Source organism: Mesoplodon bidens (genome assembly GCF_964165515.1).
Source record: "Mesoplodon bidens genome assembly, chromosome: 3".
Lineage (NCBI taxonomy): Eukaryota > Metazoa > Chordata > Mammalia > Artiodactyla > Ziphiidae > Mesoplodon > Mesoplodon bidens.
The window spans coordinates 85,962,176-85,988,371 of NC_138178.1; the positions used below are offsets into that span (position 1 = coordinate 85,962,176).

General features: G+C 40.1%; 1 protein-coding gene across 5 annotated transcripts in view; it reads left to right on the top strand.

The window, feature by feature from the left end:
• The window catches only part of ATP8B4 (ATPase phospholipid transporting 8B4 (putative)), a 256,970-nt gene that overhangs the window by 138,066 nt on the left and 92,708 nt on the right, over nt 1-26,196 (top strand). For all 5 annotated transcript variants that reach the window (XM_081226816.1, XM_081226817.1, XM_081226819.1 and 2 more), the window contains 3 exons: nt 7,742-7,900; nt 14,751-14,839; nt 17,640-17,836. In XM_081226816.1, the coding sequence (XP_081082942.1) occupies nt 7,742-7,900; nt 14,751-14,839; nt 17,640-17,836 (445 nt within the window). The remainder of the gene's footprint in view (nt 1-7,741; nt 7,901-14,750; nt 14,840-17,639; nt 17,837-26,196) is intronic.

The window sequence follows — 26,196 nt, forward strand, 5'->3', positions numbered from 1 at the left end:
GTTCCGTGGGTTTAGCCATATTAAAATATGATTTTTGGGGCTTCCCTGGTGGCTCAGTGGTTGAGAGTCTGCCTGCCAGTGTAGGGGACGTGGGTTCGTGCCCTGGTCCGGGAAGATCCCACATGCCGTGGAGCGGCTGGGCCCGTGAGCCATGGCTGCTGAGCCTGTGCGTCTGGAGCCTGTGCTCCGCAATGGGAGAGGCCACAACAGTGAGAGGCCTGTGTACAGCAAAAAAAAAAAAAAAAAAAAAAAAAATATATATATATATATATATATATATATATATGATTTCTTGTTTCCAAGAAAGCATCTGAAAATGAACGGAGGGATTAGGGGGAAATACTGTAAATTAGATACAATATACAAATTAGATTTCCCCTGTTGGCAGCCAAATTTAAAGATGAAGAGAGTGATGCAAGATGTGGAAAAGTCTTTCAAAGAGTTGGGACAGTTAACAAACCCCAAATCCTTCCCACAATTGCTTTTGCTTTCTTATAACCTTCAACTTTTCCTTCATTTCCTTTTCTCCAAGCCCTAGTTTTACGTTCAGTCTCTCCCTGCCTCTGTGACACACACATTCACACACCGTATACTATATACACACATTTCTCTAATGACCCCATTTCACCATTTTTCTTTCCTCTGTTTTTACATTATTTCTAACTATTCTCTTTGCATCTTCCTCTTTCACTCTTTATTTTAGTTTACTTATCTCCTCTACCCACATTGTCTCTTTTTCTGTTATTTTTTATCTTTTCTGTTTTCATCACTCTCTATTAATTAGTTTATTAAGCTTATTCATTAAGCACCCCTAAGGACAAGATACAATACAAAGTATGTAGAATTATAACACATCTTCACATGTATTATCAAGGTTCTTTAGATCCTTTTACTCCTCCAGTCTTCTTCTATCCCCTCTTTTATGTCTCCTCTGTTAACCTTTGTCATAATGAGGTATCAGTAGATTTCAAGTTTTCTTCTGGTGACTAAAAAAAGATTTCCTTGAATCATGGGAATTAAAGCCAGATATTGCATCTTTTAGCTTAAATTAAAACTATGATATCAGCATTCTGTACATTTGAAAATGCCCTGCCTGGCTATGGTAAGGTCTAATAGATGAGACAGACGTGTGAGGCATGCCCTTTCTGTCTGTGCTAAGAATATCTTTTAGCTTGTGACTTCTGGGCAAATCTGGGTATGGCCTTATTTTTGCTTCTAGTTACCATGTGGTTTTTCTTCTGAGATTTGTCAAAATACTTTCTTAACACCAAACTACAGTTTTTTGTCCTTGTGTCGTAAGGGCATATCACATCTTCTAAGTAGCTGAAGACCTGAGTTTCCCAGTCCTAACTCTAGAGAAGTCCCCACTGGGAACTCCAAACTGGGGACAAGACCAAGAGTCAAAACTGAGATGGGTAGGGCTCCAGGATGTCTCTTGTAAGTCTTCCTGCCTCCCCACTTTTGCTCTTAAACCCAAGGACAGTGTCTTGTTGGTGGCCTCTTTAGGCATGGCATGAGCTTTTTTTTTTTTTTAAAGATTGTCACTTCAGACTACTTAAAATTTATTTATTTATTTATTTATTTTTGGCTGCGTTGGGTCTTCATTACTGCATGCAGGCTTTTCTCTGGTTGCAGCGAGCAGGGGCTACCTACTCTTGGTTGCGGTGCAAGGGCCTCTTGTTGCGGTGGCTTCTCTTATTGCGGAGCATGGGCTCTAGGTGCATGGGCTTCAGCAGTTGTGGCTCGAGGGCTCTAGAGCACAGGCTCAGTAGTTGTGGCACACGGGCTGAGTTGCTCTGCGGCATGTGGGATCTTCCTGGACCAGGGCTTGAACCCATGTCCCCTGCATTGGCAGGCAGATTCTTAACCACTGCGCCACCAGAGAAGCCCAGGCATGGCATGAGCTTTCATTCATTCTTTTCTTTCTTTTATCCATTCACTCAGTCACCTGTTCATTTTTCCACTAAATGTATATTTAACACAATGGCAAGGAGATACAGTATTTAGTAAGCCTGGGGATACAGTGGTTAATAGGTCAGACGCAGACCTTGCTTTCATAGCACTTATAGCCCAGGGGAGAAGACAGACTTGAACAAGAGCTCATTCCCAAGGAAGCCTTTAATTAGATAAAAGTCCTAAAGTTCTCAGTCACTACACATGATGTTGACACATGAAGAAGTACTCACTATGTACCAGGCACCATGCTAAGTAATTGCACATATTATCTTACTAAATCCTTACAGCCCTGGGAGGAAGAGATTATTATTACTTCCAACTTATGGGCAAGGAATTTGAATCTCAGATAAATTGAATAACTTTCCCAAGGTCCCAGGGTTACTAAGTGGAGGAGTTAGAATATGAATCTAGGACTGCTGGCAAAGCCTAGTCTATGAAAGGACATGAGAGGCTCTAAACTGCAAACAGAAAGGCAGCATGGGAGAGTCAGGGGAATCAGCATGACTGCTTAGCTCCTGATCAGGGTAAGATACACATTTCAAGAATATTTTAAACCTGAAAATGCAAAATGAATTTCCAGAGATCAAGTCCATCCAGGACTCAGATGACATCATCATGTTTTTAAAAAGTAGCCAATGTTCGGGCTTCCCTGGTGGTGCAGTGGTTGAGAGTCCACCTGCCGATGCAGGGGACACGAGTTCATACCCCGGTCCGGGAAGATCCCACATACCACGGAGCGGCTGGGCCTGTGAGCCATGGCCGCTGAGCCTGCGTGTCCGGAGCCTGTGCTCCGCAAAGGGAGAGGCCACAGCAGTGAGAGGCCCACGTACCACAAAAAAAATAAATTAAAAAAAAAAAAAAAAAAGTAGCCAGTGTTCTCAGTGATCTTGAATGTCAGGATCCCCGAGAAGAGCTCATAGAAGAGCTGGCCAAACGTAGAGACCAGCACACGCAAGACAGAGGTGGGTTTTGGTAGGTAAATCCATTTATTTGAAAAATTCTCATATAAATATTTTTATACATTTCAAACATCAGAAAAAAATTGATATGTAGTCTGTTGAATTTTATAAAAAAAGATACATAACTTGACTTAAAATTATAATAAGTATAAAAATAGAGTGGATCTTGATTTTTCATTTTGAAGTCTTATAGGAATTGACAAGATTTACAAATAATAACTGGAAATAGTTTCAATTATACATTTGTAAACTGGTCATTCTTATGCCTTGGGGAAAGCCCCGGATGTTAATTGTCCAAATGTGCTTAAGAATCTTTTGCATATTGTTACTGGCTGGACTAAGATCTGTTTTTTTGCAAATATGACAAGTTTACATATTTTGTATGACTGTTAATACTGAGTTTCGAACCAGGGAAAGGTTGACTCTTTTTTTTTTTTTTGCTGTACGCGGGCCTCTCACTGTTGTGGCCTCTCCCGTTGCGGACCACAGGCTCAGGACGCGCAGGCTCAGCAGTCATGGCTCACGGGCCCAGCGGCTCCACGGCATGTGAGATCTTCCCGGACCGGGGCACGAACCCGCGTCCCCTACATCGGCAGGCAGACTCTCAACCACTGAGCCACCAGGGAAGCCCCCTTGGTTGACTCTTTATTTCAGGAATCTTTGTGTGTTTTTGTGATCCTTTCTAAAGAACAGCATGTGTGTAATTAAAACACAGAAAAACAAGCATCTCTTTTTGGTTAAAAAAAAAACACACACACACAGAAAGGCTTTGTTAGCATCTTGTGACTTTTTAAACCTATCAGATATGTTTCCTATTCACCTGGACAGAAACACAGCCTAACAGCAAAGCTGATGTGACTGTGTAAGGCATAGATGCCTTGTGAAGACAAGGAGGAATAACTCTTCTCTTTACTGCTGGTGTTGATGTGACCATTATGGTGGTGATGCTGGGTGGCTAAGGCTTAATAGTTGAAGAATAATGAGGTTTTAGAAAATGGGAAAGTGACATTCTTCTAAGAAAAAAGTATTTATTACAATCATCAGGGCAACAGTAGAGGGCAGTCTTCTAAAAACTCTAAGAAGCTCTTGGCTGGAGGAACTCTTGAACAGCAATGATGATGTCTTATTTATTTATTTATTTTTAAATTTACCTATTTATTTATTTATTTTTGGCTGCGTTGGGTCTCCGTTGCTGCACGCTGGCTTCCTCTAGTTGCGGCGAGCAGGGGCTACTCTTCATTGCGGTACGTTGTGGTGCGTGGACTTATCATTGCGGTGGCTTCTCCTGTTGTAGAACATGGGCTCTAGGCATGCAGGCTTCAGTAGTTGTGGCTCGTGGGCTCAGTAGTTGTGGCACACAAGCTTTAGAGCACAGGCTCAGTAGTTGTGGTGCACAGGCTTAGTTGCTCTGCAGCATGTGGGATCTTCTCGGACCAGGTATCAAACCCGTGTCCCCTGCATTGACAGGCGAATTCTTAACCATTGTGCCACCAGGGAAGTCCCATGATGTCTTATTTAATAGGTAATTGTCTTAGGGAAGAGTTTTAGCACAGATAATCAAGAAGCATTGCTAATAATAATATCCATAAAGAAATAAAGCCAACTGCTCTGGAAAAATCTTGAAGTATTGGGTACTGAATTCCATTTTCATGATAAACTATAGATTTCCACTTTAAGATAAACACTTTAGTTTGAGAAGGTTATTAGGATGGTAATTAACCAACAATCCAGCGGACTAAATTTAGAATGCCGGCAGGGTTCAGAGTGAAATCTCATGGATTTTGTTCGGTATGGCCTAGAGTATTTCTGTGCGATTGCAAACTGGATGAATTGCTATCTGCTTACACGTCTGTTATCTTCAGAGAAACAAACAACTGTGACTAGCTAGTTTCATTATACTTATACTTCATTATTGACATGATTTTTTCCCAGTTATTTTATTGCTCATTAAAGATGACTTTGTTCTCTAAACATGTGTTCAGTGAATAATTATGTGAGAAACAATGCTATTTTTCCTAAACTGTTTTCTCATCCATTGTCATCTGTTAACTGCCTCTTACTCTTTGACACAATTAGCAAAGGGAAGAAAGGTCCTACAGTTTTTCTCTAGTCCTTATTTTGCTTTATGAGAGGAATACAGTTTTGATTGCTTCTGATGTGCTTTAAGTTGCCCACCTTGTTTTCAGATCTATTTGTATCCCTTTAGAGTTAGGCCAACCTGAGTCCCCCGTTGTGGCTGGGCGATTAGGTCTTCCAATCCCCTTTATCATATTACCATGGAAATATACCACTTCTTTCATTCATCTTAGATCTGCTCTAATACTCATATCATCTCCCAGTCTTCTCTCTTAAAACCATCTTTCCATCCATCTCTCCAACAAGTATTTATTAAGAACCTATTATGGAGCCAGTATGATGGGTTATGGGGATATAGAAGTGAATCCAGTGCTCCCTTCAAAGAAACCTGCTCACCCCTTTTGGAAAGAGTCAGAAAAGACATTGGGAAGCTTGTGTTTTGTGCTAACAGGGCTAAAAGGGGGAAGCTGAGCACTTCTAAAGATTAAAAAAAAAAGTAGTTTGGCTTTGTTCTTGCCACTTTGTTTTGACTAGGCCCTGTATTTAGTATGTATTGAAATCACTGGGCCCACACTCTTCCAGAAGGGCTGAATTGGAGTTTGGCTGCCAAAAACTGAGGCAGAGCCCTTTGGCCTTACTGCCTGTTTCTGTCTAGAACCACACCCTTGGTGTCAGGCCAGAAGTGGATGAGCCTTGGGGCCAGGGAGGAGCGAGCCAACATGTTCAAGGCTGTATTTGCCTCCATGTCAGTCTTTGCTTACGACAATAAAAATGATCAAATGAGCCTGTTTTTTATATTCCTGTTGGCAGGAACTGTGTATCATGTTGTTTTTGCCCAAAGCACTTTTTTTTTTTTAGTGGCAGAGTTTGAAGCCTGAGAAATTGAGTCTTGGGTCAAGAATTTGGAATAAGCTTTGAGGGTTGCTGTCGACCCGTAATTTTATGTAGGTTTTGCTGGTGACACCCAATTCAAGGTTCTACAAAATTCAAGAATGCATATTATTGGTCAAGAAAAAAAGATACTGAATTCTTAGGGTTTAGAAAAAGTCTTCTCTTCTACAATGTAATTGTCTAAACAACTTGGGCCAGTTGAAATCAGTTTTCATTTACTTTTGAATATCTGTGATATATGCTGTAATGGGAGCAAACAAGGACTTAGCCACTTCCCTTCGTATAAAAAGTGACTTTGTACAGGTTATTTAGCCTCATCCAAATCCTCCTGCCAGCACGCTCACAGTTAGCAGTGGATGTCTGGGAAGAAGCCAGTGTGTGTCCCAGTTGGGGGTGTTCAGGCAGTGACACTTTTATGATACTGGAGAAAGGTAGATGGAGTTGGAAAAGCAGCCTGAGCCCTCGAGTCTCTCATTCCTTCCAGACTCTTGTTTTTGTTTTTTCAAGCAAGGTCTATGAATATTAGTAATCTGGTTGGTTAGGAGTGATCAGGCCATGTGAAAACTGACTGCTGTCTCCTCGGTCCATGAGTTTTAAAAGGAAAACATATCATCCTACTAAGGAAGGGAGCCCATCTAAGAAGGCTCTAGGTTCAGGAGGTGTTTGTTAGGGGTGTAACAGTGCAATACAAGGTTCTGTAGGCCTGGCTGGCCTCTCTTCCTTTCAGTCAGTGCTGAAAATGTGCTTCCTTTTTTCATTTTCCAAATGACACTTTTTATGTTGCAATCTACCCTTTTGGCTTCTGATTAAATAAATGTATTTTTATTGTCTTCAAGAGAGAATTTTGTAGACACTAATCTTTCCCCTGGCTGGCTTGAACCCTGTTTGGATCTACCCTCAATCTCCTTTTTCATTCCTTCCCTCTCTCTTTTTCTTCCTCTCTTTCTCTGTCTTTCAAATCTTTGTACTCATAACTTATAAAAAGTTAACCCCAACTGTTTGCAATGCAAATGTACTTGAATCTAATAGATATATTTTGTGACAGGGCCCATGAAAGATTATTTCTGGTTTGTTTTTCTATCAAGAGAACCCGCACCTAAAAGTGTATTTCCTTATTGAAATAATGGAACGAATTGATTCATTGATTTAGAATGGGCATGCCCTTAGTTTGGAATGGGCTTGGTATTAAAAAAAACTAGAAACATCTTCTGGACAGTTTGGGGCAAGTTATATGGTGCCTCTGAGAGCCCCCAGATCTCTGAATCTAATCAAGATAAGAAGCATAGAACAGCTGAAAGGAATCACACGCATTCTCAGGCACATGTGGCAAACAAGACCCAGGTTTCTTGGGGGTGGAATATAGTAGGAACCCCAAAATTCTGATTATCAGCCTAGAAAGACCCAGTTAACTTTGGTTGTGAAACTGGAAGTATGCCACTTTAACCTGTGTGAAAGTTACATTAAATACAAAGACATGAAATAAGAAAAACTTTTAGGATCATCCCTGCTTTATCTTTTCAAAAATCATTTGTTACAAACCAAAAGTAGAGATTAGTGTTTTTTTTTCTTTTTAGAGGAATAAACATCCCATGGCTCTTGAGGTTTCTGTTCTTATTTGGACAGTGCAGAAAATAATGTTTCAAAATATCTGATGGATTTCCATCTTTGTACCCCTCCCACATGATTTTTCCTAGCACAGCCTAGGATATATGTACATATGTGTATATATGTGTATTTTGCTGTCCAAAAGAGAAGGAAACTGTACTGTATGTTAGAAGTTGGGTGCTAAAGCAGTACTGTGGACCTCTAAAGAGAGTTTGAGGTGAGTCATAAAGATGTTTGTTTTTTGTATTTTACAGGGATTGTTGTCTGTGAGGCGCCTAACAACAAACTAGATAAATTCACTGGAGTCCTCTCTTGGAAGGGCAGCAAGCACTCCCTCAACAATGAGAAGATAGTCCTGAGGGGCTGTGTCCTGAGAAATACCAGCTGGTGTTTTGGAATGGTTATTTTTGCAGGTACAGAAGACTCCAGGGTCTGTTATGGGAGGGCCCTTCCTGAGATCTGGGTGAGCACAGTCTGTGGCTCTCCAGGTTGGATGAGCACGGTGCTTTTATTGCGTGCAAGGTGCCCTTCTGGGTTGACTGCAGAGTAAAGGGCACCAGGATAAGACACCGCTGCTCTGGAAATAGTTTGTGTGGCCCCAGTCTGCAAGGAAACACTGACATCATGAACTTATTCTTAAGAGTGCATGGGCCTTAATTACTCAGATGCTAGATACCTACTGGTTTTTTTCTTTTTTTTTTTGGATAGATGTTTATTGGAGTATAATTGCTTCACAATACTGTGTTAGTTTCTGTTGTATAGCCAAGTGAATCAGCCATATGCATACCTATATCCCCATATCCCCTCCCGCTTGAGCCTCCTTCCCACCCTCTCTATCCCACCCCTCTAGGTCATCACAAAGCACCGAGCTGATCTCCCTGTGCTATGCGGCTGCTTCCCGCTAGCTATTTTACACTTGGTAGTGTATGTATGTCGCTACTCTCACTTCGCCCCAGCTTCCCCCTCCCCGCCCTGTGTCCTCAAGTCCTTTCTCTATGTCTACGTCTTTTTTTTTTTTTTTTTTTTTGCGGTAAGCGGGCCTCTCACTGTTGTGGCCTCTCCCATTGCGGAGCACGGGCTCCGGATGCGCAGGCCCAGTGGCCATGGCTCACGGGCCCAGCCGCTCCGTGGCATGTGGGATCTTCCCGGACCGGGGCACGAACCTGTGTCCCCTGCATCGGCAGGCGGGCTCTCAACCACTGCACCACCAGGGAAGCCCTCTATGTCTACGTCTTTATTCCTGCCCTGCCACTAGGTTCATCAGTACCATTTAAAATTTTTTTTTAGATACCATATATATGTGTTATCATACAGCATTTGTTTTTCTCTTTCTGACTTGGTTCACTCTGTATGACAGACTCTAGGTCCATCCACCTCACTACAAATAACTCAATTTCGTTTCTTTTTATGGCTGAGTAATATTCCATTGTATGTATGTGCCACATCTTCTTTATCCATTCATCTGTTGATAGACATTTAGGTTGCTTCCATGTCCTGGCTATTAATTCAAAAAGAGACATGTACCACAATGTTCATTGTAGCACTATTTATGATACCTATTGTTTAATTTCTCATTCTCTAACCCCGTCTCAATCATCCCCATCATTATGTGTATTAATCAGCCTGCCTTTAAAGTGGAGATGAGCATGAAAGGAAGCCCCAGCTCTGCTGTTAATTTTGTAGTTTGCCAAGTTCAAGCAATCCTTTTGGAAAAACCTTCGTAGAGATCCTGCAGTTATTTCTGTGTCTATTTCAGAGCTTCTTCTACTGTTCGTCAACAGGACAGTGGGTCCTGGAAAGCCTGTGCATGCTGGAGGTGGGGATGGGACTTGGGGGAGGGAGGGGAGTGCCTCTTCCTCTGCCTGCTGCCACTTTTCCTGTCTCTACTTTGTCTCTATGGGCCCAAGATGGCACTCTCCTGCTAAGGAAGCTTACAGTAGCACCATTTCGTAAAGCCTCTCAAATTTCACTCATGGCTTCAATTGCCAGTCCTTGATTTTTTAAAAATCCTGTTTATTGTGACACCAAATTAAGATGTGTTTTGGGCCCATTGACTATATGTGCAATCAAAACTGGAATGTTCTTCTTAACTGACTTCCTTCAACAGCAACAAAATGTTCATTAAAGACTCAAAAGTGTTCCAAATCTAGAGAAATCCTCCCAATTCCTCTTAAATACTCTCAGCTGTGGGTGTTAGCAAGGCTCTTGCTGCTTGGGGCATTGCCATTGTAAGGACTTGAGAAATCCCTAGAAATGAGGCTGTATATACAGTTTTATCTGGGGATGAATCTGGTTTCATAATGTTTTCACCAGATGCTTTTACTCTTTAGTCAGGGGAATAAACCTATGATCATCTATTTCCTTATTTGCATCTTGTACTGAGAAAAAGAGTGCTAGGCTTATACGTCAACGTCTCTTTACCTTCCCCCTTTAGTCTTTCCATTTAATGAAGGGGAGATTTCTTGGAGGTCCTCTGATGTGAAGGACCCTCTTGGTTTGCTCCCTATCATTAGAGAAATGGGGGGGTGCATCATCCTAGGAGTGGGCTGTAGCCCAAACTTTTGTTTGCATTTGTGTGATCTTGTTTGGAATGACTAATTCGGAAGTATGGTTCAGCTATAGCATGTTATGCTAGGACAGCTGCTGAGAGCCCCTCAGGGGTCAAGCTTTCCTTCATAATGTTGGCTCTGTGGGAAAATGCTCCTACATAGAAGAAAGTGGAGTGGTAAGCTGGACAGGTCTCCCTCCAAAAAAGTGTAACAGATAGTTCACAGAATTTGGATTGGACAGATCTGGGTTTAAATTTGTTTACCAGCTGGAGAATGTTAAACCTCGGTTACTTAAACTTCCTAAGCTTTAGTTTTCTCTGCTATAATATGGGGATAAGAATGAGTACATTAGGGAGTCACTGTAAAGGCTCAGTGAGGCAATGCATATGGAAGAGGATGCTTGACAAATGCTATTTTCTTTCCTTCCCTGCGTCTCCCTTCTTTCAGCATCAATTCAGAGCGCATTGTCTGCTTCATAGGCTGAGAGTTGGGAAAATGTACTGCTCTTGGATCTCGGCAGGGAGAAGTGGGGCATCACCTTCTTTTGTGATGTGACCTTGATGTTCACTGGCAGGGGATCTTCATGAGGCAGATATTTGTAAAGCAGAGCATGCCTACATTGACTTTAGTCTAGGCACAAACGTTAATAGAAAGTTCAACTAGAATAATGACAGGCTGAGGAATCGTTGGTTTCGTCAATATCAGAGTTGAACAAATGAGTGTCTCAGAACCCCTAAGTCATGAGACATCTAATTTGGGGAACTAGTTCTAGGTGAACACCTCGATCTTATGAAAGTTACCCAGAACAAATTATTAACTATTCTTTCTGTATTATTACTCTAGTTATACCTGCCATTAAGGATTGTGCAAGGAGTATAGTTGACACAAACATGGTTTACTTTACAAATCTATAATTTATGAGGGTCTAATATACATTAACAGCCAGGCCATGCCTCCCTGCTATGGTTTTCCTTTATCTCAAGAGAGGAGAAAGTCCTGTTTCTGAGGGTACAAGTCAGAAGTCTTATTCATTTAAGGCATCCATAGGAGTCAGGACCATCTTGGTGCAATGTAGGTTTTTGTGCTGGATGCCTTCCACTTGCCCCTCCAGATCTACTCTCACCATTTCACACTCTTTGTCTGCCTTGGGAGGCTGACTTGTATGGTTTACACTAATAGGTTTCCTTGAACTTTGGTCCTATCATTGGGGGTCCCTGGGAAGAGATCAAAGGAAGAAGATTGAGGTCAAGGTATTTATTCCCCCAGACTGCCTACCTTCAAGCTGGCTGGGTCCCTCAACATAAAGTCACTCTTCCTCTAAAGGCTGCAGACTTTACACAACTCTCTCCTTAGGGTCTAATAACCACCCCTTTCCCTCATCCTACCCTTCTGGTGTAGATAGAGAAACATCTTGATTGCTACCAAGTCCTTGGTTACTGCATTAACCTTTTACTTCTGTACCTCTGATACACCCACTCACACTTTTGTAAAGAGTCCCTTTATAAATAAACCTTTCTCTAATTATCCTTGATCAATGTGTCATCTGTTTCCTGTTTGGACTCTGAATGAGTCACAGTCTTAAACACACATTGTTTGAATGAGTCAGTGAATTAATGGACTATTTCATATAGCTTTAAAAATAGTGGTTAAGAGCAAGAGCCTTAGAATTAGATATATCTGGGTTCTAAGTTCGGCTCTGACGCTTACTAGACAAAAAAAAAAAAAAACTCAGGCAAGTTATTTAAATTCTTTAATCCTGAGTTTCATTATTAGTGAACTAAGGATAATAGTACCTAATTTTTTGGCTTGTTTTAAGCCTTAAAGAGCCAACATTATGAAGGAAAGCTTGACCCCTGAGGGGCTCTCAGCAGCTGTCCTAGCATAACATGCTATAGCTGAACCATACTTCCGAATTAGTCATTCCAAACAAGATCACACAAATGCAAAGTGAAATAATAGGTGAAAAGGACATATGCACATTGCCTAAAACGTAGCAGGTACTTCATAAATAAATTCATTCATTAAACAGTTATTTATTGAGTACCTACTATGTGGCAGGCACTATGCTACTTACTTATTTGCAATTAAGAATGTGAACAAAAAAAGTGTGGTCTCTTCACTCATGTGGTTTTGAGTCTGGTAGGAGAGAGAGACATTAATCTTAAATAATTGTAGTAATGAGTATATAATCTGAAACTGAGATAAGTGCTCTGGACAAAAATAACATGGACTCACAGGAGTATGTAGTGGAGGAATATGAAGGGAAAGAACAAGCTAGCTAAAAGGCATGCCATAGGCAAAGGCTCTATGGTAGGAATGAGGCTGGGGAGGTAAAAACAAACAAATAAACAAAAAACTTAAGAAGGCCACTGTAGAGCATGGAAAACTTGGAGGATAGAGATGAACATGTGACTAGAGACAGGGATAGGGGCCAGATCATACAGGTCCTGTGGTCTGTATCCAGAATTTTGGTCTTTATCCTGAGAGCATTCAGAAGCCATTGCAAGTTTTTCAAACAGATGGCGTGTGTGTAAGTGTTAAATTTGAAAGTTTCACTCCTGCCTACAGTATTTTTAAAGTTGGTAAATAGGGTCCTGGAAAAAGTGTATGATTTGGGTGGTGGCAGAGTAGATGTGGGGAGACAAAGTTGCTAGGCTTTTACTACAGTCTAGTTGAGAGATGACGGTACTTTGGATTTAGGGTGGGAGTGATGAGATAGACTAGACTCTTAGGTTTCTCCCACTCTTCACAACTGGATGGATGGTGGTGCCATTCACCGAGATAAGGAACCCTGGAGAAAAAGGTCACAAGTTGGGCTTGACAAGGGCCACTTGAGGGGCCTTAGAAAGACCAGGTGAAGATATCATATAGGCAATCAAATATATGGATTTAAATATATGAGTTTAGGGCTCAGAGGAGCAATCTGAGCTGGAGATATACATTTGGCCTACAGATGTTAATTGGAGCTGTGGTCTTAGATGAGATTGCTCAGGGAAGGTGGATTGAGAAAGAAGAGAAGATGGCCTATGCCTGATTCTAAAGATGTCTCACTATTTAATGGCTGGGAAGAAAGGAATGAGCATAATGGAAGACAAAAAAGAAGCTACCAAAGAGGTAGGCGGGAAAGCAGAACATGTAAAATGGAAGCTAAGGAAAGTGTATTTCAAAAGAATGGAGTAGTCAACAGTGTCAAAGGCTGCTGAGAGGTCCAAGAAGGCATGGAGGATATTGATGATAACACCAAATTTGTTTTGGTGGAGTGACTGGCCCAGAAACTAGCTTGAGAAATGAGTGGGAGATAAGGAAAAAGAGGCTGTTGAGTATAGGAAGCTCTCTCAGGACTGTGACTATGAGGGGAAGAAGAGATGTGTATGTCAACATCTGTGGATATATTTAAATAAGTGCTTAAGAACCCATTCAGTGGATTCTTTGCTAGTCTGTGTGTGTATGTATGCCTAAGAAATGTAAATTTTTAGCACAAAACTGGTCTGTCAATATTTCAGCTTTTAGCAATCACAAACTCTATTTGCTCTTTGTGATCTTTACTAAAAGAAATACTTCCCACACTCAGTGTCCATATGATTTTAATAAATGATTCTGAGAAAATACGGGTGGTCTCCCTTACACAGCAGTGTCTGGGAATAGGACACTGGGGTACAATTTCCAACTCAGGACAGTGAATTGTTTGAGACCCCAATCTTTGCTCCAATTTGTCTTTCAAGTAAAGGAGTCTTTTAACGATGCTCCCATGCTTCCCTGACTTCTAGAATGGCGTATAATTCCCATGTGTGCCCCGCTTCTCTTTTCTTCCCTTTCCCTTCTCCTCTGCTTTTAAGTGGCTGCGTGGATTGGTGATAATTGTGGAAAGATGAAGTGGAGAGGGAAGACTAGGGAAATCTGATATAATTAAAATGTAATCGCTTCTATTGAGCATCTTCTTTGTCCAGAAGGAATTTCCTTAGCAGTATAATCTAATATTCTTTGTTAATCATCTAATAATCTACCTCTAAAGCAGTTAATAATATTCTCAGAATTTCTTGAACAAGGCACTTAGTAAATATCTAACATGGGATTTAAGAGAATTACTTGAAATAAATCTAACAATTTAAGACAATTCTTGCCCTTACAAAAAATGCATATTATATAAATAGTGTGCAATACACAATAAAGGTTTAAATTACTTGCTGTTGTATTGTTGGGAGTTATTTTAGTTTCTCCATTAAACGCACCTCACATCTTTTTGGGAAACACATCCAGAATTTGATTTCTTATCTTAACTTTCCATTCAGACCTTAGTGTTCTGAATTGTGTTTATTACTACATTCTTTTAGACATTTATAAATTATTCCTCAGTTTGACTGACATCTTAATCTTTAATTGCTTCAAACTATAAGCACATCCACACACAGATTTTTGAAAAATAGCATTTCTTAAACCTTTTAGCTGCAAGTTATGTCTGGATTTATCCCCTTCTAAGAGGACCAGTTCCCTTGCAATTTCCAGGATTGTTGTTAAGCCACCAGATGAGAATCATAAACAACTTAATAATAATCCTGTTCTTAATAAAAGTCAAATTATTTTGAAAAACATATTATTTTCCTTTCAGAAACATTTGATATAAGTAGGAATTAATAATAATAATAATAATACATCATCTAATCATTTCAAAGTTATATCTTTTTCTTTCTTTTGTTTTTTTTTTTTTTTTTTGCAGGTCCTGATACTAAACTAATGCAGAACAGTGGTAAGACAAAGTTTAAGAGGACAAGCATTGATAGATTGATGAATACTCTAGTATTATGGGTAAGTTACCTTAACAAAATTAGGCACTATCATTAGTCATTGTTATCTTAATATATTTCTTACATTCTTCTGAGAATTCTTTCAGAAATCTACATTCTTCTTGTGGAATTTGTATTTGGGGACTTTGCATTTGGGGCCCAGTTCTACTGTCTTCTATTTCCTAGATTATGATTTCTCAGCCATTGGTAGAGTTTCTCATGAGACGTAAGTTAGTGCTTATGGAGGCCTTCATGGCCTTGCAAGACCATTTGTTTTTGAAAAACAAAACATAATTTTTAAGGTAGTTTGGTCTTTTGGTCATGTTACATTTGCTCATGCCCTCTCTACATAGCTTGTGGACAGGGCTGGCTTCATGGATAGGTGGCCTGTGAAATCACACAGGGTCCCCACTCAGAAGGGCCTCACACTTGGCTTATTGATCTGTTGTTGCTGTGTAGAAATTCTTCATAATTTTTGGAGAAGGGGTCCTGCATTTTTATTTTGCACTGGGCCCTGATAATTATATAACTGGTTCTGCTTATAAATCTTCTGAGGCCCAAGTCACTGTTCACCTCCTTCATGAAGACTTCTAAACCTCCTGGGCCCATGGTTATCTCTTTCCTCTGAATTTTTTTTCTCCTCTGAATTTTTTGAAATGATTTTCTCTACCACTTGTGAACTCCAAATAGTCAGGTCTTCTTCACACCTCACCCCTTTTTTTTTTTTTTGCGGTACGCGGGCCTCTCAGTGTTGTGGCCTCTCCCGTTGCGGAGCACAGGCTCCGGACGCACAGGCTCAGCAGCCATGGCTCACGGGCCCAGCTGCTCCGCGGCATGTGGGATCTTCCTGGACCGGGGCACGAACCTGCGTCCCCTGCATCGGCAGGCGGACTCTCAACCACTGTGCCACCAGGGAAGCCCCACCCCACCCTTTCATCAGTTAATCTCGTGCTTTCTCATGCTGTGGATCTGATTGTTATCTGACTTTTGTGTCATACTGCTTTGCCTCCTTATATTAGGGTTGAGTTTAGAACATTGACTTTGAAATATAAGGACAGTGACTCTGAACCATGTTTCCCTACCAGCCCCATCACAGACTCACAAGTAACGTTAAAGAATCTGCACTCAGTAAATATTTGCTCAACTGATACATAATGGTGGGACCCTGAATAGGGAAAAAAGGGAATGAACTCTTTGGGGGCACAAAATATTGTCCAGGCTCTGTGTTTTACTTTCAGTGTCACCCTCAGACCTGGGCTTTCCTCATCTCATACCCATAGAGTCCATGAGGCCAAGGGGACATTCCCAGAAGGATTCTGTGCCCACCTCCTAGAATTCCCCATTTAAACGGACTTGAGCCCACCTGTAGGGCTTGCATGGGGATTGTATATGTATCCACCACAGAGTAAGCTTACTGGTTGTGAAGCAGGCACTGTCCTAGCTTTTTCTACTAGAAAATTGAATGATCCATTGGGGAATTAGAAGCCAAGTCCATCCTAAATTAGGGCATTTGATACCAAGCATCACCAAATTTAATGTTCTTAAAGTAATTTACTTCCATTAATTTGTAGTGTTAGCCGTTGAAAGGAAAGAGGATACTGTGAGACAGGTACCAAATTGGTAGGATTTGGGGATTCACAGTATTACTTTTCTCCAATACCTGGTTTTCTAATATATTTTAAATTAGGTTTTCCTGATTTAAAGTATATTAATATACTAATATATTTTAAATCAGGTTTTCCCCAACTTTCTCTTCTTATGTGCCTATTTTGTCCATGAATGAATAAAGGAGGCAGTCCTAGAATGCCTGAATATTCTTTCTTGGAGGAAAAAGGAAATAGGAGAGAAATATGTTCCTGTTTTTAGCCCCACTCCTCCCTCAACAGTGACTGGTATCTGCTCCTAACATGGTGACACTTAGCAAGGTCCCCAGAACATTGTGTTCAGCTCAGGTGTTATATGTTTGGTGACTTTGTGTCCTTCCTTTCCAAGTTCGGGATTTTGGACTTACAAGGGACTGGCCTTGCTGTCTTCCTAGTTACTTTACCTCTAAAATGTCTGCTTTCCTAATACTGATACTAATCATAATGTAAGAGTTGGCTAACAGTTTTCAGGTTGCTTCCTACTTTTTAAAAAAATCTCAGAAGCAACCTGAAAACTGTTAGTATATGTCATGCCATATTTTAATTAATCCTTATCTTTCTTGTTGACTTTAAGTAAGGATTGTGCAGCTAGGTCTGTAGCCAAGAGACTTGACTAGTCTGAGACAGTCCTTTATTACTGATATTTTCTTCCTTTTGCTTTAATTCCTTGGGTTACCATATAGTTTATCATTCAAACAGGATGCTTTTGAAGGTGAAAGAAGGGAATACTATTAATATTACACCTGGAAAATAGATGTAAACTGGGATTGACCAGAGCAAATCAGTACATATGATCTTCTTTACTTAAGCCACTCAAATATATGCACTCTTCACAAATAGAGGATGTGAAGTTATTAGCTTTGTGACCATAAAGAAGCTATATAATCTGTCTGGGCTTCTGCTTTATTTTGGTTTTGGCCTGTAAAGTGTGAATAGTGTTTCTTCCTATCTCAGAGAGTCAATGGGAGAATTAAGTGAGAAAATGTATGTAAAATATTTAGCCAAGTTCCCAACATAAATACATTACATTTCACTTGTATGATTAATGATAAGTAAGATGAGCTTTGCATAACTTGCTTTTCAAATGACAATTTCTTGGAGTTAGAAGTGTTAGATTGCCTTGATATGACCAGTTTGGGATTCAAGTTAACCTTAACCAGACCTCTATTCTCATTTCAGATTTTTGGGTTTCTGATATGCTTGGGAATTATTCTTGCAATAGGAAATTCAATCTGGGAGAATCAAGTTGGGGACCAATTCAGAACTTTCCTCTTTTGGAATGAAGGAGAGAAGAACTCTGTGTTCTCAGGATTCTTAACATTCTGGTCATATATTATTATTCTCAACACAGTTGTACCAATTTCTTTATATGTGAGGTAAGATGAGAGTTTATACTTTGGTGAAGCCATTTCATCAAAAGCCTTTGTTCTGTGTAATCATTTTTTTTTGTTTTAAAATTACAACAGTGAGATAGATGTCTCCCTCTAACTGCTCATGATCTGCTACATCTGTTACAAATGAGGCAACTAAGCTGTTCAATTCGTTTAACTTTTACATTTTCAAATTTTAAAAAATGCATTTCATTTTCTTCTTGATTTGGTTTCTTAGGAATGTTTTCCTTTGGAATACATGGACTATGATATAATCTCATGCAACCTGATGAGTTAGAATTGGGTTGATGTTGGGAAAGAAATGGAAGAATATTTGGGGAGATCTATTGAGATGGTACCTCTCTGGCACTAGTCTGGCTCCAGATACCTGGATTCAGACCCTATTCTACCACTTACTAGCTCCATAACCTTGGGCAAGTTACTTCACCTTCTAGTACCTCAGTGTCCTCATTTTAAAAATGGAGAAAGTAATAGTTCTACTTAAAAAGATTGTATGAGGAATAAACAAACCTGTAAAGCTCTAAGACAAATGCCTGACACATTGTAAGAGCTTAATGAATATTAATTTTTACTATTATTATTAGTAACTATCAGTGAGTACATGGAGGAGTTGAAATATAGTTGGTGGCACTTATTCATTGTTGAATAAGAAGTATGGTTCATAACTCCCTCGACAACTTGATCTGTCATTTCTAGATTTGGTCCTACAAACTAGAGCTAAAATGGTCTACCTATCTATATATAAGCACACTTCTCTCTGTCTCTGTCTCTCTGTCTTGCTGTCTCTCTCTCTCTCTTGTTTCTCTCTCTCTCTATATATATGTATATACATATATGTGTGTGTGTTTATATACATATATATATATATATATATTTGATAAGGCTTCGAAGTTGGCCCTAGAATCTGTACCTGAGACATTCCTGATCCTAATCCTACCAAGACTGAGTCAGATGGTCCCAAAGACACTGGAGCCAAGATGAGACTTGGTTGTTTGACATTATTATTATTTTTTTAAATTAATTAATTTTTTTTTTTTTTTAATTTTTGGCCTCGCCGCATGGCTTGTGGGATCTTAGTTCCCCAATGAGGGATCAAACCCATGCCCTCAGCAATGAAAGTGAGGAGTCCTACCCACTGGACCACCAGGGAATTCCCTATTCCCCCTTTTTAAGGGAGAAAAAGAAGAAGGTGGTAAATCCAGGATGAACAAAACTATTAAGAAGTATAATCTTAAAGGTAGCTCCTCTCCAAAAATAGAAATCATAACAAACAGAACTGCATTGCTTTAACTTAGACTGTGTTCATCCAGCAGCCCTCTGCTGAGTGCCCGCTGGGTGCCAGGCACTGTGCTAGGCATGGGGACATGCACGAATATGGACATGCCTTCCCTGGAGCAGCTCACAGTCCAGCCTCCCTCAACAGATTAGAATTGAAGTCCCTTGGCAGCACGGTGTCCCCATGTTTTTTTGTTGTTGTTTGTTTGTTTTAGTATTAGTTTTGTTGTTGTTTGTTTCTTTGTACTGCAGGTTCTTATCAGTCATCAGTTTTATACACATCAGTGTATACATGTCAATCCCAATCGCCCAATTCAGCACACCAACACCCCCACCCCACTGCGGTTTTCCCCCCTTGGTGTCCATACATCTGTTCTCTACATCTGTGTCTCGACTTCTGCCCTGCAAACCAGCTCATCTGTACCATTTTTCTAGGTTCCAAATACATGCGTTAATATACGATATTTGTTTTTCGCCTTCTGACTTACTTCACTCTGTATGACAGTCTCTAAATCCATCCACGTCTCAATAAATGACTCAATTTCGTTCCTTTTTATGGCTGAGTAATATTCCATTGTATATATGTACCACAACTTCTTTATCCATTCATCTGTCAATGGGCATTTAGGCTGCTTCCATGACCAGGCTATTGTAAATAGTGCTGCAGTGAACATCGGGGTGCATGTGTCTTTTTGAATTATGGTTTTCTCTGGGTATTTGCCCAGTAGTGGGATTGCTGGATCATATGGTAATTCTGTTTTTAGTTTTTTAAGGACCCTCCATATTGTTCTCCATAGTGGCTGTATCAATTTACATTCCCACCAACAGTGCAAGAGGGTTCCCTTTTCTCCACACCCGCTCCAGCATTTGTTGTTTGTAGATTTTCTGATGATGCCCATTCTAACTGGTGTGAGGTGATACCTCATTGTAGTTTTGATTTGCATTTCTCTAATAATTAGTGATGTTGAGCAGCTTTTCATGTGCTTCTTGGCCATCTGTATGTCTTCTTTGGAGAAATATCTATTTAGGTCTTCTACCCATTGTTGGATTGGGTTGTTTGTTTCTTTAATATTGAGCTGCATGAGCTGTTTATATATATTGAAGATTAATCCTTGTCCGTTGACTCGTTTGCAAGTATTTTCTCCCATTCTGAGGGTTGTCTTTTGGTCTTGTTTATGGTTTCCTTTGCTGTGCAAAAGCTATGAAGTTTCATCAGGTCCCATTTGTTTATTTTTGTTTTTATTTCCATTACTCTAGGAGGCGGATCAAAAAAGATCTTGTTGTGATTTATGTCAAAGAGTTTTCTTCCTATGTTTTCCTCTAAGAGTTTTATAGTGTCCAGTCTTACATTTAGGTCTCGAATCCATTTTGAGTTTATTTTTGTGCATGGTGTTAGGGAGTATTCTGATTTCATTCTTTTACATGTAGCTGTCCAGTTTTCCCAGCACCAGTTATTGAAGAGACTGTCTTTTCTCCATTGTATACCCTTGACTCCTTTGTCATAGATTAGTTGACCATAGGTGCGTGGGTTTACCTCTGGGCTTTCTATCTTGTTCCATTGATGTATATTTCTGTTTTTGTGCCAGTACCATATTGTCTTGATTACTGTAGCTTTGTAGTATAGTCTGAAGTCAGGGAGTCTGATTCCTCCAGCTCCATTTTTTTTTTTTTTCCCTCAAGACTGCTTTGGCTATTTGGGGTCTTTTGTGTCTCCATACAAATTTTAAGACTTTTTGTTCTAGTTCCGTAAAACATGCCATTGGTAATTTGATAGGGATTGCATTGAATCTGTAGATTGCTTTGGGTAGTAGAGTCATTTTCACAATATTGATTCTTCCAATCCAAGAACATGGTATATCTCTCCATCTGTTGGTATCATATTTAATTTCTTTCATCAGTGTCTTACAGTTTTCTGCATACAGGTCTTTTGTCTCCCTAGGTAGGTTTATTCCTAGGTATTTTATTCTTTTTGTTCCAATCGTAAATGGGAGTGTTTCCATAATTTCTATTTCAGATTTTTCATCATTAATGTATAGGAATGCAAGAGATTTCTGTGCCTTAATTTTGTATCCTGCTACTTTACCAAATTCATTGATTAGCTCTAGTAGTTTTCTGGTGACATTTTTAGGATTCTCTATGTATAGTATCATGTCATCTGCAAACAGTGACAATTATACTTCTTTTCCAATTTGGATTCCTTTTATTTCTTTTTCTTCTCTGATTGCCGTGGCTAGGACTTCCAAAACTATGTTGAATAATAGTGGTGAGTGTGGACATCCTTGTCTTGTTTCTGATCTTAGAAGAAATGCTTTCAGTTTTTCACCATTGAGAATGATGTTTGTTGTGGGTTTGTTGTATATGGCCTTTATTATGTTGAGGTAGGTTCCCTCTATGCCCACTTTCTGGAGAGTTTTTATCATAAATCGGTGTTGAATTTTGTGAAAAGCTTTTTCTGCATCTATTCAGATGTTCATATGGTTTTTATTCTTCAATTTGTTAATATGGTGTATCACGTTGATTGATTTGCGTATATTGAAGAATCCTTGCATCCCTGGGATAAATCCCACTTGGTCGTGGTATATGATCCTTTTAATGTGTTGTTGGATTCTGTTTGCTAGTATTTTGTTGAGGATTTTTGCATTTATATTAATCAGTGATATTGGTCTATAATTTTCTTTTTTTGTAGTATCTTTGTCTGATTTTGGTATCAGGGTGATGGTGGCCTCATAGAATGAGTCTGGGAGTGTTCATTCCTCTGCAGTTTTTTGGAAGAGTTTGAGAAGGATGGGTGTTAGCTCTTCTCTAAATGTTTGATAGAATTCGTCTGTGAAGCCACCTGGTCCTGGACTTTTGTTTGTTGGAAATTTTAATCACAGTTTCAATTTCCTTGCTTGTGATTGGTCTGTTCATATTTTCTGTTTCTTCTTGGTTCAGTCTTGGAAGGTTATACCTTTCTAAGAATTTGTCCATCTCTACCAGGTGTCCATTTTATTGGCATAGAGTTGCTTGTAGTAGTCTCTTAGGATGCTTTGTATTTCGGCGGTGTCTGTTGTAACTTCTCCTTTTTCATTTGTAATTTTATTGATTTGAGTCCTCTCCCTCTTTTTCTTGATGAGTCTGGCTAATGGTTAATCAATTTTGTTTATCTTCTCAAAGAACCAGCTTTTAGTTTTATTGATCTTTGCTATAGTTTGCTTTGTTTCTATTTCATTTATTTCTGCTCTGATCTTTATGATTTCTTTCCTTCTGCTAACTTTGGGTTTTGTTTGTTCTTCTTTCTCTAATTCCTTTAGGTGTAAGGTTAGATTGTTTATTTGAGATTTTTCTTGTTTCTTGAGGTAGGCTTGTATAGCTATAAACTTCCCTCTTAGAGCTGCTTTTGCTGCATCCCATAAGTTTTGTATCATCGTGTTTTCATTGTCATTTGTCTCTAGGTATTGTTTGATTTCCTCTTTGATTTCTTCAGTGATCTCTTGGTTATTTAGTAACATATTGCTTAGCCTCCATGTATTTGTGTTTTTTAAGTTTTTTCCCCTGTAATTCATTTCTAATCTCATAGCGTTGTGGTCAGAAAAGATGCTTGATATGATTTCAATTTTCTTAAATTTACTGAGGCTTGATTTGTGACCCAAGATGTGATCTATTCTGGAAAATGTTCTGTGTGCACTTGAGAAGAAAGTGTAATCTGCTTTTCTTGGATGGAATGTCCTATAAATATCAATTAAAACTATCTGGGGCTTCCCTGGTGGTGCAGTGGTTGAGAGTCCGCCTGCCGATGCAGGGGACACGGGTTCGTGCCCCGGTCCGGGAGGATCCCACGTGCCGCGGAGCGGCTGGGCCCGTGAGCCATGGCCACTGAGCCTGCGCGTCCGGAGCCTGTGCTCCGCAACGGGAGAGGCCACAACAGTGAGAGGCCCGCGTACCGCAAAAAAAAAAAAAAAAAAACTATCTGGTCTGTTGTGTCATTTAAAGCTTCTGTTTCCTTATTTATTTTCCTTTTGGATGATCTGTCCATTGGTGTAAGTGAGGTTTTAAAGTCCCCCACTATTATTCTGTTACTGTCCATTTCCTCTTTTATAGCTGTTACCAGTTGCCTTATCTATTAAGGTGCTCTCATGTTGGGTGCATATATATTTATAATTGTTATATCTTCTTCTTGGATCGATCCCGTGATCATTATGTAGTGTCCTTCCTTGTCTCTTGTAACATTCTTTATTTTAAATCTATTTTATCTGATATGAGTATAGCTACTCCAGCTTTCTTTTGATTTCCTTTTGCATGGAATATGTTTTTCCATACCCTCACTTTCAGTCTGTACGTGTCCCTAGGTCTGAAGTGGGTCTCTTGTAGACAGCATATATATGGGTCTTGTTTTTGTATCCATTCAACAAGCCTGTGTCTTTTGGTTGGAGCATTTAATCCATTCACGTTTAAGGTAATTATCGATATGTATGTTCCTATGACCATTTTCTTAATTGTTTTGGGTTTGTTTTTGTAGGTCCTTTTCTTCTCTTGTGTTTCCCGCTTACCGAAGTTCCTTTAGCATTTGTTGTAGAGCTGGTTTGATGGTGCTGAATTCTCTTAGCTTTTGCTTGTCTGTAAAGCTTTTGATTTCTCCATTGAATCTAAATGAGATCCTTGCCAGGTAGAGTAATCTTGGTTGTAGGTTCTTCCCTTTCATCACTTTAAGTATATCATGCCACTCCCTTCTGGCTTGTAGAGTTTCTGCTGAGAAATCAGCTGTTAACCTTATGGGAGTTCCCTTGTATGTTATTTGTTGTTTTTCCCTTGCTGCTTTCAATAAGTTTTCTTTGTCTTTCATTTTTGCCAGTTTGATTAATATGTGTCTCAGCGTGTTTCTCCTGGGGTTTATCCTGTATGGGACTCTCTGAACTTCCTGGACTTGTGTGGCTATTTCCTTTCCCATGTTAGCGAAGTTTTCGACTATAATCTCTTCAAATATTTTCTCTGTTCCTTTCTCTCTGTCTTCTGCTTCTGGGACCCCTATAATGCGAATGTCGTTGCATTTAATGTCCCAGAGGTCTCTTGGGCTGTCCTCATTTCTTTTCACTCTTTTTTCTTTATTCTGTTCCACAGCAGTGAATTCCACCGTTCTGTCTTCTAGGTCATTTATCCGTTCTTCTGCGTCAGTTATTCTGCTAGTGATTCCTTCTAGTGTAGTTTTCATTTCAGTTATTGTATTGTTCATCTCTGTTTGTTGGTTCTTTAATTCTTCTAGTTCTTTGTTAAACATTTCTTGCATCTTCTTGATCTTTGCCTCCATTCTTTTTCCGAGGTCCTGGATCATCTTCACTATCATTATTCTGAATTCTTTTTCTGGAAGGTTGCCTATCTCCACTTCATTTCGTTGTTTTTCTGGGGTTTTATCTTGTTCCTTCATCTGGTATATAGCTCTCTGCCTTTTCATCTTGTCTATCTTTCTGTGAATGTGGTTTTTATTTCACAGGCTGCAGGATTGTATTTTTTCTTGCTTCTGCTATCTGCCCTCTGGTGGATGAGGCTATCTAAGAGGCTTGATGAGAGGCTCTGGTGGTGGGCAGAGCTGACTGTTGCTCTGGTGGGCAGAGCTCAGTAAAACTTTAATCCACTTGACTGTTGATGGGTGGAGCTGGGTTCCCTCCCTGTTGGTTGTTTTGCCTGAGGCAACCCAACACTTGAGCCTACCTGGGCTCTTTGGTGGAGCTAAAGACAGACTCTGGGAGGGCTCACACCAAGGAGTACTTCCCAGAACTTCTGATACCAGTGTCCTTGTCCCCACGGTGAAACAGAGCCATCCCCCACCTCTGCAGGATACCCCCCAACACTAGCAGGTAGGCCTGGTTCAGTCTCCCTCGGGGTCACTGCTCCTTCCCCTGGGTCCTGATGTGCACGCTACTTTGTGTGTGCCCTACAAGAGTGGAGTTTCTGTTTTCCCCAGTGCTGTCGAAGTCCTGCAGTCATTTCCCACTAGGCTTCAAAGTTTGATTCTCTAGGAATTCCTCCTCCCGTTGCCAAACCCCCAGGTTGGGAAACCTGATGTGGGGCTCAGAACCTTCACTCCAGTGCGTGGACTTCTTTGGTATAAGTGTTTGCCAGTCTGTGAGTCACCCACCCACTAGTTATGGGATTTGATTTTACTGTGATTGCGCCCCTCCTATCGTCTCATTGTGGCTTCTCCTTTGTCTTTGGATGTGGGGTATCTTTTTTGGTGAGTTCCAGTGTCTTCCTGTCGATGATTGTCCAGCAGGTATTTGTGATTCTGGTGTTTTCGCAAGAGCGAGTGAGAGCAAGTCCTTCTACTCAGCCATCTTGGTTCCTCCATCGACATTCCTCATCTCCAGTATTTTAACAATAAACAAAATCACCAGCTCTAAATCCCCACTAATTTTTACGAGCTTCTTTTTCACTCTTTCCAAAATCCTAGCTATGAAGAAACAAGGGAAGTTTAATGTAGAAAATCCACCCTTGTTTTGGAGAGCAGTCAGGAAACTGAAATGTCAAGTTGTGGGAAATTGACTGGAAGTAGTGGCATGTGGTCACAACACCACAAAATGCTTTGGGCCTTCTGGAGCTGTGGTCAGAGCGGGCTCTATTTAAAATGTATCCTACTGGCTCATCTTTGATTCTGAGGACCTCTTATGCTTGTATCCAATTATAAAGTCTGTAGTAGATCTACAGTCTGAGTAGTCTGAGTAGATCCTGCTCTTTGCCAGAGGAGCTATGGTCAACTTTTATAGCTTTCCTTTTATGTCGAAATAAATAATAAATGCTCATAGTGGCTTACCATCTGCACACGTGCAGTTTCACGTGTCCTCACGAAGGAAGTGTATTTCGTATACACTCTTTCTTTGAAGTGCACTGACATTTTTCATTTAATGATTTTTACGATTGTTTTTTTTAAGACCAAGGCTAGAATCCCAGGTTCGTTTTCCTTCTAATGTGTCCCCCACAGTGGCAGAATGAAAACCTATTTGGAGTAGTCTGAGCCCAAGTTCTGGTCTTGTCACTGCCACTAATAGCTGTGTGACCTTGGAGAAAGCACTTGGCTTCTCTGGGCCTTAGTTTGCCTA